General features: G+C 58.6%; 3 protein-coding genes across 10 annotated transcripts; 2 read left to right on the forward strand and 1 right to left on the reverse strand.

Annotated features, from left to right (window-relative positions):
* The first annotated feature begins 230 nt into the window (after positions 1-230).
* Positions 231-4190, forward strand: KREMEN2 (kringle containing transmembrane protein 2). 4 transcript variants are annotated; one of them, XM_032605831.1, is made up of 9 exons: positions 231-578; positions 817-991; positions 1730-1821; positions 1920-2044; positions 2245-2398; positions 2841-3173; positions 3241-3363; positions 3446-3524; positions 3770-4190. In XM_032605831.1, exons 1-9 carry the CDS (start codon positions 485-487, stop codon positions 3978-3980), a joined length of 1386 nt encoding a protein of 461 aa, XP_032461722.1. In that variant the 5' UTR covers positions 231-484; the 3' UTR covers positions 3981-4190. The 4 variants fall into 4 exon arrangements, with proteins under 4 accessions (XP_032461722.1, XP_032461723.1, XP_032461724.1 ...); XM_032605832.1 differs by having other exon boundaries at positions 2362-2398; XM_032605833.1 differs by lacking the exon at positions 3446-3524 and having other exon boundaries at positions 3770-4027.
* Positions 4191-5171: 981 nt separating this feature from the next.
* Positions 5172-8004, forward strand: PAQR4 (progestin and adipoQ receptor family member 4). 2 transcript variants are annotated; one of them, XM_032606187.1, is made up of 3 exons: positions 5175-5776; positions 7145-7366; positions 7551-8004. In XM_032606187.1, the coding sequence occupies exons 1-3, from the start codon at positions 5611-5613 to the stop codon at positions 7982-7984; spliced, it is 822 nt and encodes a 273-aa protein (XP_032462078.1). In that variant the 5' UTR covers positions 5175-5610; the 3' UTR covers positions 7985-8004. The 2 variants fall into 2 exon arrangements, with proteins under 2 accessions (XP_032462079.1, XP_032462078.1); XM_032606188.1 differs by lacking the exon at positions 7145-7366 and having other exon boundaries at positions 5172-5776.
* Positions 8005-8879: 875 nt separating this feature from the next.
* Positions 8880-19841, reverse strand: PKMYT1 (protein kinase, membrane associated tyrosine/threonine 1). Of its 4 annotated transcripts, XM_032606186.1 has the most exons (10): positions 19682-19841; positions 19184-19363; positions 15896-15961; positions 12850-13352; positions 11466-11959; positions 10656-10762; positions 10350-10522; positions 10107-10264; positions 9107-9205; positions 8880-9023 (listed from the first exon to the last, which is right to left on the reverse strand). In XM_032606186.1, exons 4-10 carry the CDS (start codon positions 13198-13200, stop codon positions 8912-8914), a joined length of 1494 nt encoding a protein of 497 aa, XP_032462077.1. In that variant the 5' UTR covers positions 13201-13352; positions 15896-15961; positions 19184-19363; positions 19682-19841; the 3' UTR covers positions 8880-8911. The 4 variants fall into 4 exon arrangements, with proteins under 4 accessions (XP_032462077.1, XP_032462074.1, XP_032462076.1 ...); XM_032606183.1 differs by lacking the exon at positions 15896-15961 and having other exon boundaries at positions 19045-19291; XM_032606185.1 differs by lacking the exon at positions 15896-15961.
* Between the last annotated feature and the right edge of the window lie 475 nt (positions 19842-20316).

Here is a 20316-nt window from a genome sequence, read left to right on the forward strand (position 1 = left end):
CGTCTGGACCTGCTGCCTCCGCTCCAGTCTCGGGCGGGGCTTCCCTGCCTCGGTGGGGGGGGGGGAGGGACCCGTGGGGAGGGACGCCAGGGGGGAAGGAGACAGCGCGTCGGAGACCTGGGCGAGGGAGACTCAGAGAGCAAGAGGCAGAGGGAGGGGGCGGGTGTGGAAGCCGAGGCAGGACCCCGAGCCCGGAGAGGCAGAGATGGAGAACATCCCTGGCCAGAGATCGTCCCCCCGGGGAGACTCCCAGTAGGGGCCGGGGCAGAGAGACGCCTTCAGGGCCAGAAACCCTAGGAGGCAAATACCCCTGGGAGATATTACCGCCACCCCCCGCCCCAGATAGAGAGCGCCTCGTAGAGCGGGGACGAGGACAGACTGTCAGAGGACAACGCCCCCCAGGCCTCCTGGGAGACCCCGGAGCGACCCCAGGGGCGACAAGGGCCTTGTGCGGGCCAGGGCGACCTCTTCTTGGCTGGGGGCGATGGGGACACGGGCCCCGTGGGGCCTCCTCCTCCTTCTCTTGCTCCGGCTGCTGCTGCCACGCGGGACCTCAGCTGGGAGCCTGCATAACCCAGGTGAGTCGCGGCCCGGCGACTGGGCCGAGGTCACCATTCCCTCCTCGGCCTCCGCGCCTAGAACCCGAGTCCCACTGGCGAGGGGGCAGAGCAGGTGGTGGCAGCAGCTGAGCAGCCCGAGGGCCCCATGGGCGCCGGGGGCGCTGGCTGGGGAGCTGGGTGGGAGTTGGCATCGGAGTGTGAGGTGAGGATGCCCGGCAAGGGTCAGGACCTCCCAGGCCCCGCCGTCGCCGTGCAGGCCTGTCCGAGTGCTTCCAGGTGAACGGCGCAGACTACCGCGGCCACCAGAACCGCACAGGCCCGCGCGGGGCTGGCCGCCCGTGCCTCTACTGGGACCAGACGCAGCAGCACAGCTACAGCAGCGCCAGCGACCCCCACGGCCGCTGGGGGCTGGGCGCGCACAACTTCTGCCGGTGAGGGGCGGGGCCTTCGCTGGGGCGGAGCTGGGTGCACTATTACAGGCGTTGGCCCGGAGCTGGGCCTCGGCATGGGCGGAGCGGAGGTCTCTGCTGGGCGGGCACAGGGGCCATCTCGAGGGCCTGGGGGCGGGGCTTAAGCGTGGGGTAGAACCTTTTCTGACCTGGGTCGGGCCGTAGGCGCATAACTTCTGCAGAGCCTCAGGTCAGGCCTGGGCACTCAAGGCGCCCATAAGGGCGTGGCGTAGTCAGAGGGCAAGCCCTGGAGTGAGGGGCCGGGCCCTTGGCTCACATCTTCTTTTGAGACACATCTACTGGTGGTGACGGAGGGATTGGGGGTTCAGAGCCACAGTTTCGGTCTGAAGCGGCAGGGACCGAGCTGCGCGGGAGGACACTTCCCTGCTGAACCGCAAAGCTTAGGGCTCATCACTTCTGCTTTAAAGCAGGATTCCAAGACAAGGGACTTGGCTGAGGCCCATGGCTGGGTGGAGGACTAATACTACAAATGGCCTCAAAGTCTTCATAGCCTAGCAACAGCTGAAGACCTAAAATCAGCCCCCAGGGCCCTTTAATGACTTCCCACCGTACACTCGGAAGTCGACATCCATTCTGGTGGGCAAACCAGAATTTGCTCGAACACACACGGTGGCCATTTTGAGAATAAGCCGTGGGTCAGGGCTGGAATTTGCCATTCTTGGGACAGGAGGATCCCAACTATTCCTCCTGTACCAACAGTAACCCAGATGGTGATGTGCAGCCATGGTGCTACGTGGCCGAGACAGAGGAGGGCATCTACTGGCGCTACTGCGATATCCCCACGTGTCATAGTGAGTGGGCCGGGCTGGACAAGGGTGGAAGCCGGGCTGCCTGGGCAGAGTTCGCTTTTGGAGGCGCCTCACTGAGCCTGACTCTGCTGCCCCCTCAGTGCCTGGGTACCTGGGCTGCTTCGTGGACTCCGGGGCACCCCCGGCCCTCAGCGGCCCCAGCGGCACCTCAACAAAGCTCACGGTCCAGGTGTGCCTTCGCTTCTGCCGCATGAAGGGCTACCAGGTATTGCCCACCTGCCCAGACCGGTGGTGACCCCTGACCTTGACCTCAGGACCAAATCAACTTCGAACTCTGAGGCCAAACCTTGACACTAATTTCTGAACCCCCAGCCCGATTCCCCCTTCCGACCCCAACCCCTGGCTCCCACTACCCCACCCCCACCCCAGCCCCTGTCTCGGTGGTCACCCAGTCTGTGCTCCCAGTTGGCGGGCGTGGAGGCTGGCTACGCCTGTTTCTGTGGCTCTGAAAGAGACCTGGCCCGGGGACGCCCGGCTCCGGCCACCGACTGTGACCAGATCTGCTTTGGCCACCCGGGCCAGCTGTGCGGCGGTGATGGGCGCCTGGGCATCTACGAAGGCGAGGAGTGGGCAGGGATGAGGGGCCCGGGTGAGGGGAAGAGTCTGAGTGAGACTCAGCGATGCCGTGACAGGGGGCGGGATCTGGGAAGGGAAGGCGGTAGGTTGGGGGCGGGGCCTAATAAAGGGATTGGGTTGAGGACTGGGCCCGAAAACGGGACTGGGCTGAACCTGGGGCCAGGGGTCTGGGTCTGAGGACGGGACCTGAGAAAGGAATTGTTTGAGTGCGAGACTTGAGGAGGGAATTAATAGTTTGACAGCGGGGCCTATGGAAGGGGTTGGACGGGGTCGGAGGAGGGAGTTGGGCTGAACCTGGGGTGGAGGCGGGGTCCGAAGATGAGGCTGGTCTCTCTGGGGCGGGGCCTAGCTGGGAAGGGGCGGGGCTCTATGTAGAAGGAGGAGCCCGCCGGTCTCCGCGTTCTGACCGCCGGCCCCGCCCACAGTGTCCGTGGGCTCCTGCCAGGGGAACTGGACTGCACCTCAAGGTGTCATCTACTCTCCGGACTTCCCGGACGAGTACGGGCCGGACCGGAACTGTAGCTGGGCGCTGGGCCCCCCGGGCGCCGCGCTGGAGCTCACCTTCCGCCTCTTCGAGCTGGCGGACCCGCGCGACCAGCTGGAGCTGCGCGACGCCGCCTCGGGCAGCCTGCTCCGCGCCTTCGACGGCGCCCGCCCGCCGCCGCCGGGGCCGTTGCGCCTGCGCTCCGTCGCACTGCTGCTCACCTTCCGTAGCGACGCTCGCGGCCATGCGCAGGGCTTCGCGCTCACCTACCGCGGTGAGGCCCCGCCGCGTCCCCCCTCAGCCCGCTCCCCCGCCAGCCTGCCTCACACCCCTCTCCGCAGGGCTGCAGGACGCCGACGACCCTGCGCCCCCCAAGGGCTCGGCCCAGACCCCTGCAGGGCCCCCCGACGGGGCCAACGTGAGCTGCAGCCCCCGGCCTGGGGCTCCAGAGGCCGCGATTGGGGGTGAGACGGGCGTGGGAGGCGGGAGAGAGTTTGGGGAACAGACCCTTCCAGCCCTGTCCTCACCGCACTCGTGTGCCCGCAGCCCAGGTCTTCTTGACGGTGACGGCCGTCTCAGTGCTGCTGCTGCTGCTGCTGTCGCTGCTGCGCCTGCTGCGCGGACGGTGCGCGCTCTGGGGCAGGACCTGAGGGCGTACCTTGCCGGGAGCCTGACGCCCCACCCCGGTGCCCCGGGGCGTGGGGGGCCCTGGTGGGAAGCTAGGGCCCACGACGGGAACAGGGCTGGAAGGAACTACTGGGTTCGAGGGACGAGGATCACGCGTTCGAGGGACGCGTGGGATCACAAGCGAAGCAAGGTGCTGGAGGTGAGGTTGGTTGGGGGTTCGGCTGACGTCTGCTCCCTCTCTAGGAGCTGCCTGCTGGCTCCGGGTAAAGGGCCCCCAGCGTTGGGGCCTTCCCGGGACCCCGCAAGAAGCTGGGCCGTTTGGTACCGCCGGCCTCGAGGGGTCGCCCTGCCCTGTCCTCCCGGGGACCCCCAGGTTGAGAGTCTAACCGCGAGTTACCGGCCATTGAGCGCCTCCAGCCAGAGTTCCCTGCGCTCACTCATCTCTGCTCTCTGACTCGGGACCCCCAGGGTCCACTGGACCCTCCTGCAGCGGGATAGACTCCTGAGACCCTTTGCCACACACTGCCTACCTTGGCCTTCTGCCCCTTTGAAGTTTGGCAGCTCGGCCTCTAGTCATCTCAAGGAGGCCAGACGTTGGACAGGAAGCATCTAGTGCTATTATTGGGAACTTCACCTGACCCTCGGGGTCCAGATGGTCAAGGCCAAAGGGCGAGAGGAATTCGACTTCCCTCATAAACCTGGATACCTGGGTCTTTGAGCCCCTTCTGGGGTGGTTCTGGACTGCTGCCCAAAGTGAAATGTGAGAGGTCAACAAAAGTGGTCAAAAGACTAATCATAGATTTTGAATAAAAGACCTATTTTGGTACAGGGCTCCGGAATTTCTTATGTGTGGGAAGAGCTATGAGGGTACAGTGCCAAGAGTGGTTGTGTACATGCAAGTTAAAGGCGTTCATCGCAAAGAGTTTCGTGTAGCAGCCTGGAATGCAGAGGAACCGCGGAGGCGGAAGGATGAGTGGGCGGGGTCCTGGAGAAGGGGAGGAGGTGGAGGCCGGTTGTCAGCAGGGTTGAGCAGAAGAAGGGATGCCTTCGTGGACCTGATTTAGGATGAACCCTGGTGGGGACTGAACTTTCTTCCCTGGCCTCCTGCCCTCTCTCCCTCTCCGTTTCCTGCCCGTCCTGGGCGGGGCCGAAGATGCGCCTTTGGCTTGAACAGTGAGCGACTTTGGCCCAGCCCAAGCTCGAAGAAGCCTGGCCCGAAGGGCAGGGCCTCACTGGAAGGCTCCGGGCACGTCAGGCACACCCCTAGAGGCCCGGGCATCTCGGCACGCCTTGCTGCGCTCCGGGGAAGTCGGGCGAGTGGAGATAACACCCGTGGAGTAGGGGCTCGCCGGCTCTAGACCTGACCCGTCCGAAAATCCCGGGTCGGCAGCACCTTGGACAGAGCCCGGGCTGTGGGGTGCTGCAGGGTGGAGGGGCTGTGCCCGGGAGGGTGAAGGCCCAAGGGTGAGTCAACCTGGGGGTAGCGCGAAAAGCCCGGGCGCAAAATGCAAGGGAACGCGAGCCACCGGGACCCAGAACGTCGGGTCCCAATCCAACAGGCACCCCATGCAAATGAGACTGGGACCGCATATATTATGCTAAGACGCTGAAGGTCTGGGCGGCTGCCGGGAGGAACCTCCCAGTCGGCCGCGCCCATTGGCCCTCGCAGCCGCGACGTCAGGAGCTCAGAGCGCGAAACCCTGGCGGGATGGCGGGGGCGAGCAGCTGGGGCGGAGCCTGGCGTCCCCTCCTGCGTCCGGCCGCGCCCGTCCTCCCGGCAGCCCAGAGACTACTACTGGCCGCTGCCGCCGCCACAGCAGCTGCCGCGAGCTGTCCCTGCACAGCGCCTGCCAGCCGCACTGCGCTCCGGATTCCTGTGCGTCCCCGGCCTCCGCCCAGGCGTGGGGTCGCGGGGCCCGCGCGTGCGCAGCGGGGCACGGGCCGGGACCCCCCCCCGGGCCAGCGCGTGCGCGGACCGAGCACTGGGAGGTGGGCGGGCGCAGGGATGAGGCTCCGGGTGCTGTTGGCCCGCTGAGGAGACCCGGGGGCAAGTGGAGCGCGGACCGACTTCGCCCGGCCGGGCCATGGCGTTCCTGGCCGGGCCGCGTCTGCTGGACTGGGCCAGCTCGCCGCCGCACCTGCAATTCAACAAGTTCGTTCTCACCGGCTACCGGCCGGCCAGCAGCGGCTCGGGCTGCCTGCGTAGCCTGTTCTACATGCACAACGAGCTGGGCAACATCTACACGCACGGTGAGCCGCGCCCCGCATCCCCCATCCGCGGCAGCCCTGCCCGTGCCGGGCCGCGGGCCCGAAGGCCGAGGAGAGCCCCAGCGCCCAGGTCCTGGGCTGCCCCGGCCCTGGCACGGCCAGGAGCCGTGGTGACAAAGCTGCCATTGTGCCGATCGTCGCTGCCCGCTTCTGCTCCCCCGGCGGGGCCCCCGGGGCAGGCGAGGGAAGCAGAGTCTGAGACCGAATCCGCTTAATCCCTCTGAGCCCTGGGAATAAGGAATCTGGTTTCCGGCCGCTTCGTAATCCCTGCGCCCTGGCACCCTCTACCGCCAGCACCCGTCCCGGAGATGGGTGTTGACTTTGGCGAGGAGGGACCCAGGAGGAGAAGCTAGGCCCCGGCCGCCCTGCCGCCCCCGCCCGCCCATAGCAGCCCAGCCGCCGGGCTCCGCCTGGTGGCGGCTCCTCCCCCCCTCCGACCCCGCCCCGGGCCCCTCCTCCGCAGCCCCGCGGAACTGTGCTGACACAGCCCTGCCCGTCCTTGGCCTACCCGGGTGGATAGAGGGGCCCTGAGTGCGCTGGGACCAGCCTTGGTACCTGCCCCCAGGGGGACTGTGGCCTGGCTAGACCCTGCCAAGAGTGGGCAGTCAGCGGCCACAGCCTGCCAGTGCCGACCTTTGACCCATGTGAGGGCAATGCCAAAGTGCCTGCAGGAAGTGGTAGGAATGGTTCTGAAGGCCTGGACTGGGAGGACTGGAACTCCCTGAAAAGGTGCCTGGGTAGAAGATGGAACAGGGTTCTTTCAGCCCCCTGCCCTGCCTGGCCTCACCTGCTCTGGTGGACAAAAAGGCCCACAGCCTCCATCTGTCTGGTCCCTTCTGGAGAGGAGAGGACATAGGGATTGGCAGGAGCAAGATAAGTGGCCCTGGGATCTGTTGTCATTGCCTACATGTCGGATTCAGAACTCACCTTGAGATCATGCCCCCTCTGGCTTCTGCTGATATACCTAGGCCAGATTGGGGTGTGGGGGCCCCCTGCTTTCCTGGGAAGTGGTGTGGTGGCTGCAAGGGTGAGACCAGCTTGGGAGTCAGATTGCCCAGGGCTCTGTGCTGCTTCATTGCTTACTTGCTGGGGTCCCCTGGGGCAGGTTACTCAGTTTCCTCACCTATAAAGTGGGAATAATGGTCTCCCCTTCCCAGAACTATTGTGAGCTCTACTAAATAAAGTTACTGAAAGCCCAGAGCCTGCCTCCGTCCAGGGCTGGCCAAGAGTTGGCCAACAGCCTTGTCAGGACCTGTCTTGCTCCCATCCCTCTAGCCTGTGGCCTCATTGAGGACATGACTTGTCCTCACTGCTGAAGCTGTCTGATGGAAAACTGTCTCCCTCCCCCAGGGCTGGCCCTGCTGGGCTTCCTGGTGCTGCTGCCCATGACCTTGCCCTGGGGTCAGCTGGGCAAGGATGGCTGGCTGTGGGGCACACACTGTGTAGCCTGCCTGGCACCCCCTGCAGGCTCTGTGCTCTATCACCTCTTCATGTGCCACAAAGGGGGCAGCCCTGTGTACACTCGGCTCCTTGCCCTGGATATGTGTGGGGTCTGCCTCGTCAACACCCTCGGTGAGCCAAGGGATGGGGTGGGGGGCGGAGGGCTTGAAGGATGGGAGCTGGGGGTTGGGTACACTCACATGAGCCTGAGATAGAAAGGGCAGGTATCAGGGCAACTGGAAGGAAAAGAAAAAGGGACAAGGGCAGGTGGATCCCCAGACTGATGTGCCCTCTCCTGCCTCTCTCCTCTGTGCAGGGGCCCTGCCCATCATCCACTGCACTCTGGCCTGCAGGCCCTGGCTGCGCCCAGCTGCCCTGGTGGCCTACACCGTGTTGTCGGGTGTGGCAGGCTGGCGAGCCCTCACCGCCCCCTCCACCAGTAGCCGGCTCCGTGCTTTTGGCTGGCAGGCTGGCGCCCGCCTCCTGATGTTTGGGGCCCGGGGAGTGGGGCTGGGCTCTGGGGCTCCAGGCTCCCTGCGCTGCTACCTGCGCATGGATGCACTGGCACTGCTTGGGGGGCTGGTGAACGTGGCCCGCCTGCCAGAGCGCTGGGGACCGGGCCGCTTCGACTACTGGGGTAACTCACACCAGATCATGCACCTGCTCAGCGTGGGCTCCATCCTCCAGCTGCACGCTGGCGTCGTGCCTGACCTGCTCTGGGCCGCCCGGCACATCTGCCCCCTGGACTGAGCCACCTCCCGCCCGCCATGCCGGCCTGCTCACAGTCTTCTAGGGCCAACAGCACCATGCTGGCTCCCTGGATGCTTCCAGCAAATGGGACTTCCTAGCGGGGAGCCCTCGTCTGTTCATCCATTCTTCCCTGTGGACTAGCCTCTTTTACTCACACGTTGGATCTCCACTTCCCCTTCCTGCCTTCTTCCACGGGACTTATAGGCTGAAAGGAAACCTTCCCTTCTCTGGGCCTGTTTTTACCCTCTGTGACCTGTGAGGTTTGGGCCAAAGGGACAGTTGGGATCCTGCCAGCCCAGAGCCATCACCCACCCTGACCCTCACATAAGGCACCTCACAGCTGCCTAGCCCAGCCTCCTGCCCTCTGTCTGTCCACCCTGCATGCTGGCCCTCCCAGCAGCCCGTTCTCCCTGCTGTCCAGAGACTGTGGAATGAGGGGTCTGGACAACAGGACTAGCCTCTTATCCCAGGACCTAGGGGCAGGAGGGTGGTGGCTGCTGCTTTTTCCAAGCAACTGGCACAGAGATGTAAAGAGCTGAATGGCCCCGGACCCAAGCCCCACTGGACTGAGGGCACCCTCCACCTTGAGTGCTCTGAAAGCTTGACCTGCCCAGCAGGGACATGCCTGCTCAGGAAATCTTTGCTTCACACAGTGGGTGACTCCCAGCTCCAATCTGCCAGCCTGGGGCTTGGGGCCTTGCAGCAGAGCTCAACCTTGGGCTGTCGCAGGGGCCTCAGACCCTGGGCAACGTCAGTAAGCGCCGTGTTGCCATGCAAGCAAGCTTGGGTACTCCCAAGATTCAAATACCTTTTATTAGACACGGCCAGGCAGAAGGGACCACTGGAGTTTCCAGACGGACCCCAGCCTCCAGGAGGATGGAGGGAAGGGGCTAAGAGGTTAAAAGTGCCAAGCCTGGGCCCGTGGGCTCAGGTTGGGCCCAGTGAGTCCTCAAACAGGCTGAGGAGGTTCCGAGGCTCAAAAGCGGGGAAGGTGCCCTGTGGAGGCTCTGAGTCAATGTCACTTAGGTCCAGAGAATCCCTAGGGGGAGAGAAGAAAGAGAAATGACTCTCAGGATCCAAAAGCTGCCCCCTCCCACCCCCTGGGACCCTGGGCCCGCTCACCTCAGCGTGTACCTGCCCCGGGAGGCAGGGGAGCCACTGCAGGGGGTGGAGGTGCTCCCGGCAGCCCTGGCCAGGATGGCCTCTGGAGAGAGCGAGGGCCTGCGGCGGGTAGGCAAGACAAGCAGGGTGTTGAGGGGAAGGGAGGAGGCCACGGCTGGGTGGGAGCAGCAACACCAATCCTGACCCTGTGCGGGCTCCGAGCTCCTGCCTGACACAGGCAGGTGCCATTCTCGGACAATGGGCATTGGTGGACATTGAAAGAACACTCTGACAACTTCTAAAGTCTACCTGACCACACTCAAATGCCACCTCTGTCCCTTTTCAGAACACATGGGCTCTGACTGAGCTGACTTTGAAATGACCTTGTGGTAACTGAAGCTCATCTGGCACTTTGCCTGCTATAAAGCGCCCCCATGGCAATGGGGTGACATTCTCGTAAGGAAGGGGTTAATGGCATGATTCCTTCTGAGAACTGTCTGCCCTGAGCTTGTGGTTTCCTTTGCAGTAGTTTCTTAATTACAGCCTCTCACTTGGCCACCAGGCACGTGGGACTAAGGAATTCCTCCCAGGGCAGGAGCTCACCAGGCTCTGGGGGTTTTGCGCCCTAAGAGGAAGGATAACACCTTGCCCTTGGGTACTGGCAGCCTCTGGGGGGTGGGGGCTGCACCGCCTGCCTTTCCCAGCAGGTGCTGTGGCCCCTGTGCTGCTCCCCAGCATGGCAGCACCCTCACTGTGAGGTTGCCAGTTCGCCCTGCTCCGTACGGCCCCTGGTCCACACACTGAGATTAGAAGAAACAACTGCATTCAAACTAGGCCAGGCCGCACCCCCACCAGCCTTGGTTTCCTTCCCGGCGTTTGATGGGGGCCAGGTTTGTGGGAGGGATGCCGGTTAACTACTAATTCCCATGGGGCTGGGGCCTGGGCCTTGGGCATGGGGTTTGGCCATGCTGACGGCCCGTCTCCCCCAACTCCCAGCCGCCTGCCCAGAGTCCTCACCCACCCTATGCTGTCGTCATCCCAGTTGCTGGCGAGGCTGCTGTCCAGGAGGAGGCTGCAGGGCGGCGAGCCAGGTGGGGTGGCCGGCGGACCCAGGGGCTGCAGCCAGCTGGCAGGGTGTGCCAACCCGTGCCAGAGCCAGCATAGCAGGGAAAGCAGGGCCTGTGGGGACAGGGGGCCGAGGGAGGCTAGGTAGACCCTGAGCCAAGGAACAGAGCAGGGCCGCCCATCACCTTCCCTGGCTTACCTGCCACAGGGCCCACCCTCGACTGAGGGCCTCGGCAGCCATGTACCACAGGACGGTCCAGGGCCGCGGCCGCCTGAGCATGGGCAGGGCCAGCAGGGCCTCGGCTGTGGCCCGCAGCTTGGGGTCAGGTTCCAGCATCATGGTGAGGACAGAACGCAGCTCAGAAGACAGGCCTGTCCCCGGGGCAGGGCCACATCAGGGGTGATGGGGCCTTGCGCCTGGCAGTCCCTTGCCACCAGCCACCCCCCATGAGAGCTTGCCCTCCCTGTGGCAGTGCATCCCCTCCAGTCCTCTCCTGCCACTCACCAGCAGTGAACTCAGGGGGCAGGTAGCCCTGGCGCAGCTGCTGCCAGCCCTCCCCACCATGGGGCAGCTCCATGTTGCACGCCACCTCCAGGATGGTGAGACCCAGGCTGGGAGGGACAGGGACAGAAGAAGGGCAGGGTTGACCTCGAGACACAGAACCCAGAGCCCCAGGCTACCCCCAAGAAGAAGGGTAGGAAAGGGATGCTATCTTCCACCACGAGCCAGGGAGGTGGGGAAGGAGGGGCTGGGGGCCCTAAGAAGGTCTCGGCAGAGCTGATGATGGGGACTATATCATGGAGCACAGACCCCGGGCCCAGCGTAGCTCACACACCACCTACCCCCCCCACCCCGCCCCCACAGGACTGGCACTCTGGTCGCTGTTGTTAACAGTGATGTTCTCATCATCCTGTTGATGTGACTGGATGCTACTGTCAGAAGCAGAGCAGTGGTGACCAGCATGGACCTTGGAACCCAGGGCCTGGTCCAGGCCCAGCCTCACCACCTGCTCACTGTGGACTGGGGGAAAGTCCCTTAACCTGCTGTGCCCAATTCCCCTGTGAATGGAGTAATAATAGTCCCTCCCTTGGAGGTGTGGTGAGATGAGTGAAGAGACAAGTGAATCAGGTAAAGTGGCTCCAGAGGGTTCTCTGATTAGCTTAACTCTCCAGACCCCTCTCAACTAGAGGGCGGGACCCCCAACCCCTTGGGGAAGCATCTCCCAGCAAGTCTTCCTGACTTTGGGCTAGGATGGTGACCCTCTGCTGACCACTCCCCCGCACACCAGGAAGAGCCTCCCACGTCGAGCCCTACCTGAACACATCTGCCGCTGTCCCATAAGCGCCTTGAAGCAGCTCGGGGGCCATGTAGCGAGGGTCTCCCTCCTGGGCCTCGCTAGCTCCGGATGCACCCAGCTCCACCAGCAGCCCAAAGTCACCCAGCTTGCAGCGGTCCCGGGGCCCCAGGAAGATATTGGAGGGCTTGACGTCAAGGTGGACCAGGCCTTGGCTGTGCAGGTGGGCCAGGGCCAGCAGGATGTCCCGCAGGTAGCCCCAGACCTGGGCCTCAGGCAGGCTGGCACCCCAGGCCTCACAGTGCTGCTGTAGGCTGGGCCCACACAGCTCTGTCTGCATGTATAGGATGCCGCCCTCCTCCCAGGCTTGCTCCAGCCGCACGCAGCACGGGTGCTGCCCCACCTTCTCATGGCCGCCGACCTCGGCCAACTTGCGGGCCCGGTCTTTGGGGCCCCGGAAAGGTGACATGCAGCGCTTCACGGCATAGAGCCGGCCATCTTCCTTGGAGCGCACCTGGAAGCGAGGGGGAACAACCACTCAGGAGGACAACCCAGATGATTCTGTTAAGATTTCACGTGTGCGGAAGGTATGGCATGGCAGCTACCTTAGAGTGACCCCCACGTGTGCAAGAGCAAAGCTGGACAAACCTCCACCCCAGGTGCTGGTTTGCTGGAGACCCAGCGAAAGAAGAGACAGGGCAAACCTCTAAGTACAGGCCCAGGAGAATGCGTTAAGTAAAAAAGCTGCCTACAGAACAGCACAGGCAGTGTGGTCTGCCATGCGGCATATGTGATGGGTTTGTTTCTATCTGGTCAATTCCAGAGAAGTACAGAGAAAAGTCTGGAAGGAAGAACGCCCACCTGAGAATCACCGTGGTTTCCCCTGACCTAGGGGCCTCTGTATTTTGTAACAAAATTGTCTTCATGTAGTACTTGTGTAAGGAAAACTACCATTTTAGAGGAAATATACATGATTGGAAAATATATTTTAAGAAACAAAAGGTGGCATGGAGGTGTCGCCTGAGTGCTTGCAGCAGGAGGGAGGTGGGGTGGGCACTGCACTGGGGGCGGGGGGTGGCCTGGCTCCGGGGCCTTGTGGAGCTTGCCAAGACCCCCACACGGCTGCCACCAGGCAGGAGGAGGTGGCAGGTGGGAGCCATCGCAAGGCGTGCCAGGCTCTGGACAAGGGGAGAGTGTGTACTGAGGGGGCCTCAGAGGGGCCTGCATGTGGGGTTATGAGAAAGCGGCCAAGTCCAGCACTGAGGGGAGCCTGCCAGCCCAAGAGGTGGGCCGTCAGGGGAAAGGAGGGGAACAGGCTTCCCAGGACACTGTCCCATCCCAGCCGGGGTGGCGAGGCGGCCGGGGGTTACCCCAGACAGGCCTGGGGAGCTGTCACTGACTCACCTTGAAGACCTCTCCATAAGAGCCGTGGCCCAGGCGGCCGAGCCTGTGGAAACTCTGCTGGAAGAAGGACTCCGGCCGGCTCGGGTCATACCCGGGGCTCTGCAGGGGCTCGGAGGCTCGGCCTTGGAACGACACCCGCCGGGGCTGGGGCTGGTGCCAGCCTGGGGTCCGAGGAGGGAAGAGGCGGCTGATGGGGATGCTGCCCTTGGCAGGGGGACGGGGTGGGAGGCTCCGACTGAGACCCCGAGACCTCTTGAGGGAGAAGCCAGGTTCTGCATGGCGGAAGTAGGCTGGGACCGGGACGGGGGTGCCACTCAGGGGTGGCGGGGTGCCCTCTTCGGGCACAGGCATGTCCAGCACAGGAGCCCCCAGAGTTCAGAACAGTGTGTCACTCAAAACAGCACCTGGTCCTATGGCCCCAAAGAGGCTGCAGAAGAGAGCCGAGTCTACGCCACACACACACACTCTGCTTTAGGCATGGAGGCGGTGGGCACAACAAGCACCTGGTGGGAAAAGGTATACAAATGTATGCACGCCTGCAGGTGGTCACCTGCACCTTGGGGGTTAGAGACACATAGACTGAAAAGCACAGGGTCGTGTCCTGGAGGCTCCCACAGTCCAGCAGAGGTTAAACCAAGGCATGTTCTGGAGTCAGACCATACCTGTGTGCACATCTCTGCCTTGTTTGGCCCTAAAATATCCCACCTTGGGGAATTCCCTGGCGGTCCTGTGGTTAGGACTCGGCGCTTTCACTGCCATGACCCAGGATTCAATCCCTGGTTGGGGAACTAACATACCGCAAGCAGGGTGGCATGGCAAACAAACAAACAAACAAATAAATAAAACATGGCCAAAAAACTAAATAAATAAAAATTAAAACTTAAAAAGAAAAAATCCAGGGACTTCCCTGGTGGCACAATGGTTAAGATTCCACACTCCCAACGCAGGGGGCCCGGGTTCAATCGCTGGTCAGGGAACTAGATCCCACATGCATGCCGCAACTAAGAGTTTGCATGCCACAACTAAGGAGCCTGCTGGCCGCAACTAAGACCTGGTGCAACCAGAAAAAAAAAAAAAATCCAACCTCTTCCAAGACTGTAAGGTAGAAATATTAACACAGGTCTGCTATCCTTTATCTCCAATTCCAAAGGAAAAAAGAAAGTCTAGGGCTTCCCTGGTGGCACAGTGCTTAAAAATCCACCTGCCAGGGCTTCCCCGGTGGCGCAGTGGTTGAGAGTCCGCCTGCCGATGCAGGGGACACGGGTTCGTGCCCCGTCCGGGAAGATCCCACATGCCGCAGAGCGGCTGGGCCCGTGAGCCATGGCCGCTGAGCCTGCGCATCCGGAGCCTGTGCTCCTCAACGGGAAAGGCCGCAACAGGGAGAGGCCCACATACTGAAAAAAAAAAAAAAAAAAAAAAAAAAAAATCCACCTGCCAATGCAAGGGACATGGGTTCGATCCCTGGTCTGGGAAGATCCCACATGCTGTGGAGCAACTAAGCCCATGTGCCACAACTACTGAAGCCTGCGCACCTAGAGCCCATGCTCCACAAGAGAAGCCACCTCAATGAGAAGCCCGTGCACTGCAATGAAGAGTAGCCCCCGCTCGACGCAACTAAAGAAAGCCCGCGTGCAGCAACGAAGACCCAATGCAGCCAAAAATAAATAAATAAATAAATTTATATATTGAAAAAAAAAAAGGGCTTCTCTGGTGGCGCAGTGGTTGAGAGTCCGCCTGCTGATGCAGGGGACACGAGTTTGTGCCCCAGTCCGGGAAGATCCCACATGACGTGGAGCGGCTAGGCCTGTGAGCCATGGCCGCTGAGACTGCGCGTCCGGAGCCTGTGCTCCGCAATGAGAGAGGCCACAACAGTGAGAGGGCCGCGTACCGCAAAAAAAAAAAAAAAGAAGAAAGTCTGAATTTCAAATTTCTTTCTTGCTTCCTTTTTCGTAGTTAAGGTGCTAAAACTCAGTTAGTGGGGTTTCGCTTCCAGCTCCATGTAGCAGAGGCTAAATTTCAGCTGAGTGTAGCAGAGAGGCTGGGGGCTTCCTCGTTTCACCAGCCCCTACTCAGAGAGACAAGCACCGCTGTCCCTGTCCCCAGCTCCAGAGCTGTGGCTCAGGAGATTCTGCCCGGGGAGAGGCAGGTCGTGAAACAGAGAGCTCCAAAGCTCTTCCTGCAAAAATGTGACTTGATTAGAAGTAGAGTGTGAGAAGTTCAAGCCTAAAGGCCCTCTCAAAATCAGTGGAGGTTTTGGTACTAAGCAATTAGGAGGAGGCCAATACCTCCATTTGCACTACAAGTGAACCACAGGACAACTAGTTTACCAGAGAGAACTGGGGAAAGAGACAGCTAAGAAGAGGCTTCCTGAGGTTAGAACAAATCTTAAACACTGAACTCCAAAGCTACCCCTTTAGGAACTTCCCTGGTGGCACAGTGGTTAAGAATCTGCCTGCCAATACAGGGGACATGAGTTCGAGCCCTAGTCCGGGGAAGATCCCACATGCACCACAACTACTGAAGCCCATGCACCTAGAGCCTGTGCTCCACAACGAGAGAAGCCACGGCAATGAGAAGCCCAAGCACCACAACGAAGTGTAGCCCCCGCTCACTGCAGCTAGAGAAAGCCCACACACAGCAACAAAGACCCAACGCAGCCAAAAAAAAAAAAAAAAAGCTACCCCTTTAAAGCCCAAATTTGACTGGATCAGTCTATGGAGCAATTGATGTTCCAGGGCATTGTCAAAAACAACAGAGCAATCATCCAGCAATTGGTGGGGCCTGACAGCTGGGTATGATCAGGGAGACGACAAACAGAGCCCCCCTAAAACCACTAGTGTCCCAGAGTGACTGTGCACATGCCCAAGGCTGGGCTCTCTGAGGAGCAAAGTCAAAGGCTTCACATTGTTTAGGAAAGAGACATCACTACAGTGGTCCAGCCAGTCACTAAACAAGCAAAAACAATCCCAAGCCCCCAGGCGTAGGGTGAGGAACCAATATTCACAGTTGCTACAACATATTATCTAAAATGTCAAAGAAAACTTACAAGATATGCAAAGACGCAGGAGAGTGTGACCCATACACAGGAAAAAAAACATACAGCAAAAACTCCCTGTAAGAGAGACCAGATGTCATATTTAACAGACAGACTTCACAGTACCACTATAAATATGTACAAAGAACCAAAGGAAACCACACTTGAAGAAGTAAAGGAAACACAATGACAACATCTCATTAAATAGAGAATATCAATAATGAGATAGAAATTATAAAAGAACCAAATGCATAGTTGAAAAGTACAATGTCACTGAAATGAAAAAATTCACTGGAGGGGTTCAACAATAGATTTGAACTGGCAGAAAAAATAATCAGTGAACTTGAAGATAGTTTGATAGAAATTATGCAATCTGAAATACAGACAAAGAAAAGGGAACCAAATCTCAGAGAAATGTTAGGACAGCATTAAGTGAATCAACATATGCATGATGGGTACACCAGAGGAGAGAAGAGAAGGAGCTGGAAAAGTATGGATTAAAACTTCCCAAATGTGATTTTAAAAATATTAACATAGCCAAGAAGCTCAATGAACTTCAAGTAGGATAAATGCAGAGATCCACACACAGACACACCATATTAAAACTGCTGAAAACCAAAAACAAGGGGAAAATCTTGAGAGGAGCAAGAGAAAATGACTCATCACTGACAACCCCCCCCCCCACCCGTAAGATTAACTGTTAACTTCTCAAAAGAAACAATGGAGGCCAGAAGGAAGTGGGATGACATATTCAAGCACTAGGGGGAAAATTTGTCAACCAAGAATCCTATATCAAATGAAACTATCTTTCAAAAATAAATGCAAAAAAGAGGGCTTCCCTGGTGGCTCAGTGGTTGAGAGTCTGCCTGCCGATGCACGGGACGTGGGTTCGTGCCCTGGTCTGGGAAGATCCCACGTGCCGTGGAGCGGCTGGGCCCGTGAGCCATGGCCCCTGAGCCTGCGTGTCCGGAGCCTGTGCTCCGCAACAGGAGAGGCCACAGCAGTGAGAGGCCCGCATACTGCAAAAAAAATAATAAAATAAATAAAGGCAAAAAAGAGATATTCCCAGATAAACAAAAACAGAAAGAATGCATTGCTAGCAGACCTGCTTTACAAGGAAAACTAAAGGAAGTTCTTCAAGCTGAAACTATGTGATCCCAAACAGTAATTCAAACATACATGAAAAAAAGAAAGAGCACCAGTAAAGGTAATTATGTAATATAAAAGACAGTATAAACACATATTTTTCTCCTTTCTTCTTTTAACTGATTTAAAAAGCAACTGTATAAAACTATGTATGTAACTGTATTGTTGGGCATATAATATATAGAAATGTAATATACTTGCAAATAACAGCACAAAGATTTAAGTGTGTGGGAACAAAATTATATTGGACTAGAAAATGACACCAGATGGTAACTCAAACCCACAGGAACAAATGAAGAGAACCAGAAATGGTAAAAAAGAAGGTCAATGTAAAAAAATTATACATATACACTTGCTTTTCTTTCTTCCCCCAACTTCTTTAAGAAATTAAAGATGATCTAAATAAATGGAAAGGCATTATATGTTCATAGATCCAAAGACAATATAAATAAAGTGATAATACTCTCCAAATTGATCTACAGACTCAGCACAATCACTATCAGAATCACAGGTAGCTTCTTTACAGAAATTGGCAAACTGATCCTAAAAATCATATGGAAATTAACAGGACCCAAAAGAGTCAAAACAATCAAAACAAAGTCGGAGGACTCACACTTCCCCATTTTAAAACTTACTACAAAGCGGGACTCCCCTGGTGGCGCAGTGGTTAAGAATCCGCCTACCAATGCAGGGGACACTGGTTCGATCCCTGGTCCAGGAAGATCCCACATGCCGCAGAGTAACTAAGCCCGTGCACCACAACTACTGAGCCTGTGCTCTGGAGCCCACGTGCCACAACTACTGAAACCTGTGTGCCTAGAGCCCACGCTCCGCAACAACAGAATCCACTGCAGTGAGAAGCCTGCGCACCACAATGAAGAGTAGCCCCCCTGTTGCAACTAGAGAAAGCCCGCACACAGCAATGAAGACCCAACAAAGCCAAAAATAAATGAATAAAAATAAATAAATTAATTAATTTAAAAAAACTTACTACAAAGCTACAGTAATCAAAACAGTGTGGTACTCACATAAGGATAGACATGCAGATCAATGGAACAGAACTGAGAGTTCAGAAATAAACCCTCACATTTATAGTCAATTGATTTTGACAAGGGTGCCAGAACAATTGAGCAGAAATAAAACAGTCTTCTCAACAAATGGTGCTGGGACAACTGGATATCTACATGCAAACCTCATTTAGCAGAAAAATCTGACCTGGCCTATTCTTCCCTCTAAGTGTAAAATAATCATATATTTCTTGACAGAAATATTAATGTGTTTGATTATGAAATGATGTCCCAGACCCATGAATGGATGGTGTTACATATAAATGTTACACGTACCCTATTAGCTTTCTAAAATGGGAGACATTTTGAATTCTGAAACACACCTGGCCTCAGGGGTTTGTGGACCTGTAATGCTAACTTCATGGAAGCCTTAGTCTAGTGTCTGGCATGCAGATCCCTCAGTAACTGTTATATAATAAATAATATATAATAAATAACACTCTGAGTAGTAATTGAAAGAACACACAAAATACAGTGGTCCCACAGGTGTAAGTGACTTTTGTATTGGAGCAAAGAGGGCTACTGTGTTGCTATAATGTTATAATTGAAAGAATAACAAGAGGAAAAAAGGAGAGAAGTCCAATTTTGAGAGGAGCCACTGTGTATCAAAAGATTCCATACTTAGTAGGGGGTGAGTCAGTGACTGAAACTGGAGGGAGCAGTCATCTGAAGGGTACTCTCCAGTGCCTAGGAAAGTGAGGCATGAGGGGAGGGACCCCACAGGGGCCTGCATGGGAAGACTCACCCTACAGCCTGTGGGTACCCTCCCTCTGCCTCTATGCATCTCAGGAATCCCATCCCAGAGTTTCTCAAAGTGAGGGACCAGGGTGTCAGGAACCCCTAGGGTGTTGGTTATAAGTAGAGCCTCCGGGCCCAGCCATATCACATTCAGGGACATTGGGCACCTGCATCTTAAACCAATTCTCAGATCATCCCAATGTCACTTACGTTCTAGCACCATTGGCATGGCCAAACAGCTTTGGGGGTGGGATGGGGAGGGAGGAGAAGCAGGGGCTCCCGGTGAATCCAGGGTGGCCCTGAGCAGAAGCCAGGCCAGGATGAGCTCTGCAGCTTTCAGGGGCCTCACCCTCTCACTGGGCAGGACACATCTGCTGACCACGGTCTATCGCACTAGACTGTGAGTTCCTCCTGGTCAGGGACACAGCTGATTCACCTCCGTGGGCGTGGGGAAACCCTGGCGAATAAAGTTGAGCAGACCAGCTGTCACGGGGGAAGGGCTGTAGATGGAAGGTCGGTGGAGCTTTTCCTGGGGAGGGACGAGTAAAGGGGGAGCAGTCGCTGTGGAAGGGGGCTCCCAGAAAAAGAGGGAGGCCGGGAAAGGAGGAGGGCAAGGACCGTCTAGGGGCAGGAGCCGCTAGAGGGGAAGTGGGCGGAGCCGCCCGCGGCAGGGCTGGCCCAGGGAGGGGTGGGGCTGTCGGAGAGGTGAGGAAGGAGGCGGGAGGGGTTGGGGGTGAGGCAGATCCGGGGAAGGACTGTCAGGGGGCAAGGAGTTGCTCGCGAGGGAGGTAGAAGGGAGGAGAGGGCGATCCCGCCCGAGAACCTTCAGGGCCGGGTATGGGCTCACCTGGGGCGGGAGGGCGGGACGCAGCTCAGCAAGGTCCCAGATTCCGGGTCGGCGGAGGGCACAGGAGCCCTCGGAGCGGTCCGGGGTCTTCAGCCCACCGCTCCCCAAGCCAGGGCGGGAGGACTCTCCGGAGGGGGAACGGCCCGTGAACGCGCGCGGACACGGCTCGCGCCAAAAATTCCAAACCGGCCTCGAGGCCCCGCCCAGGAACGCCTCTTACCCCCGGTGCAGCCTGTCAGAGGCGCACAGCCTGCTGGGGCTCCGCCCCAACGTCCCTGCGTGCGCGCCTCCGACCCCGCCCCGCCGGCTCCGCGGCCGAGCGCTCTCACTGCGCAGGCGCGAAACCTTGTCTGTGCTGGCCCAGGTCGGGTGTGGCTATGCGGTGCCACCTAGAGGCTGAGGTGCCACGCTGGGTCTGAGCCTGCTCTTGGGTACTCCCGCCTGGTTCCCAGGACCCCGAACGACCTCCGGACGTCGACCGACCTCCAGACCCAGGTGCCGGCACCCACGGCCCTCGCTGGGCTGCCTTAGTTTTCGCATCTATAAAGGGAATGGTCACTGCGTTTCGCCCTGGAGGTGTAACCCCAAGAGGCGTAGCCCCAAGAGGCGGTCACTTGGGGCTGCACAGGAAGTCG

Source organism: Phocoena sinus, chromosome 15, assembly GCF_008692025.1.
Source record: "Phocoena sinus isolate mPhoSin1 chromosome 15, mPhoSin1.pri, whole genome shotgun sequence".
Taxonomy (NCBI): domain Eukaryota; kingdom Metazoa; phylum Chordata; class Mammalia; order Artiodactyla; family Phocoenidae; genus Phocoena; species Phocoena sinus.

Excerpts from the sequence above, each read along its gene's own strand:
- PAQR4 (XM_032606187.1), top strand. The coding sequence starts at position 5,611 with ATGGCGTTCCTGGCCGGGCCGCGTCTGCTGGACTGGGCCAGCTCGCCG. Across the intron at positions 5,777-7,144 it reads GGGCAACATCTACACGCACG|GGCTGGCCCTGCTGGGCTTC; the intron begins GTGAGCCGCGCC and ends TCCCTCCCCCAG. Across the intron at positions 7,367-7,550 it reads CTGCCTCGTCAACACCCTCG|GGGCCCTGCCCATCATCCAC; the intron begins GTGAGCCAAGGG and ends TCCTCTGTGCAG.
- PKMYT1 (XM_032606183.1), bottom strand. The coding sequence starts at position 13,200 with ATGCCTGTGCCCGAAGAGGGCACCCCGCCACCCCTGAGTGGCACCCCC. Across the intron at positions 10,763-11,465 it reads ACAGCGGCAGATGTGTTCAG|CCTGGGTCTCACCATCCTGG; the intron begins GTAGGGCTCGAC and ends TGTCCCTCCCAG. Across the intron at positions 9,206-10,106 it reads TGGGATGACGACAGCATAGG|GCCCTCGCTCTCTCCAGAGG; the intron begins GTGGGTGAGGAC and ends TACCCGCCGCAG.
- KREMEN2 (XM_032605831.1), top strand. The coding sequence starts at position 485 with ATGGGGACACGGGCCCCGTGGGGCCTCCTCCTCCTTCTCTTGCTCCGG. Across the intron at positions 1,822-1,919 it reads CGATATCCCCACGTGTCATA|TGCCTGGGTACCTGGGCTGC; the intron begins GTGAGTGGGCCG and ends CTGCCCCCTCAG. Across the intron at positions 2,045-2,244 it reads GCCGCATGAAGGGCTACCAG|TTGGCGGGCGTGGAGGCTGG; the intron begins GTATTGCCCACC and ends CTGTGCTCCCAG.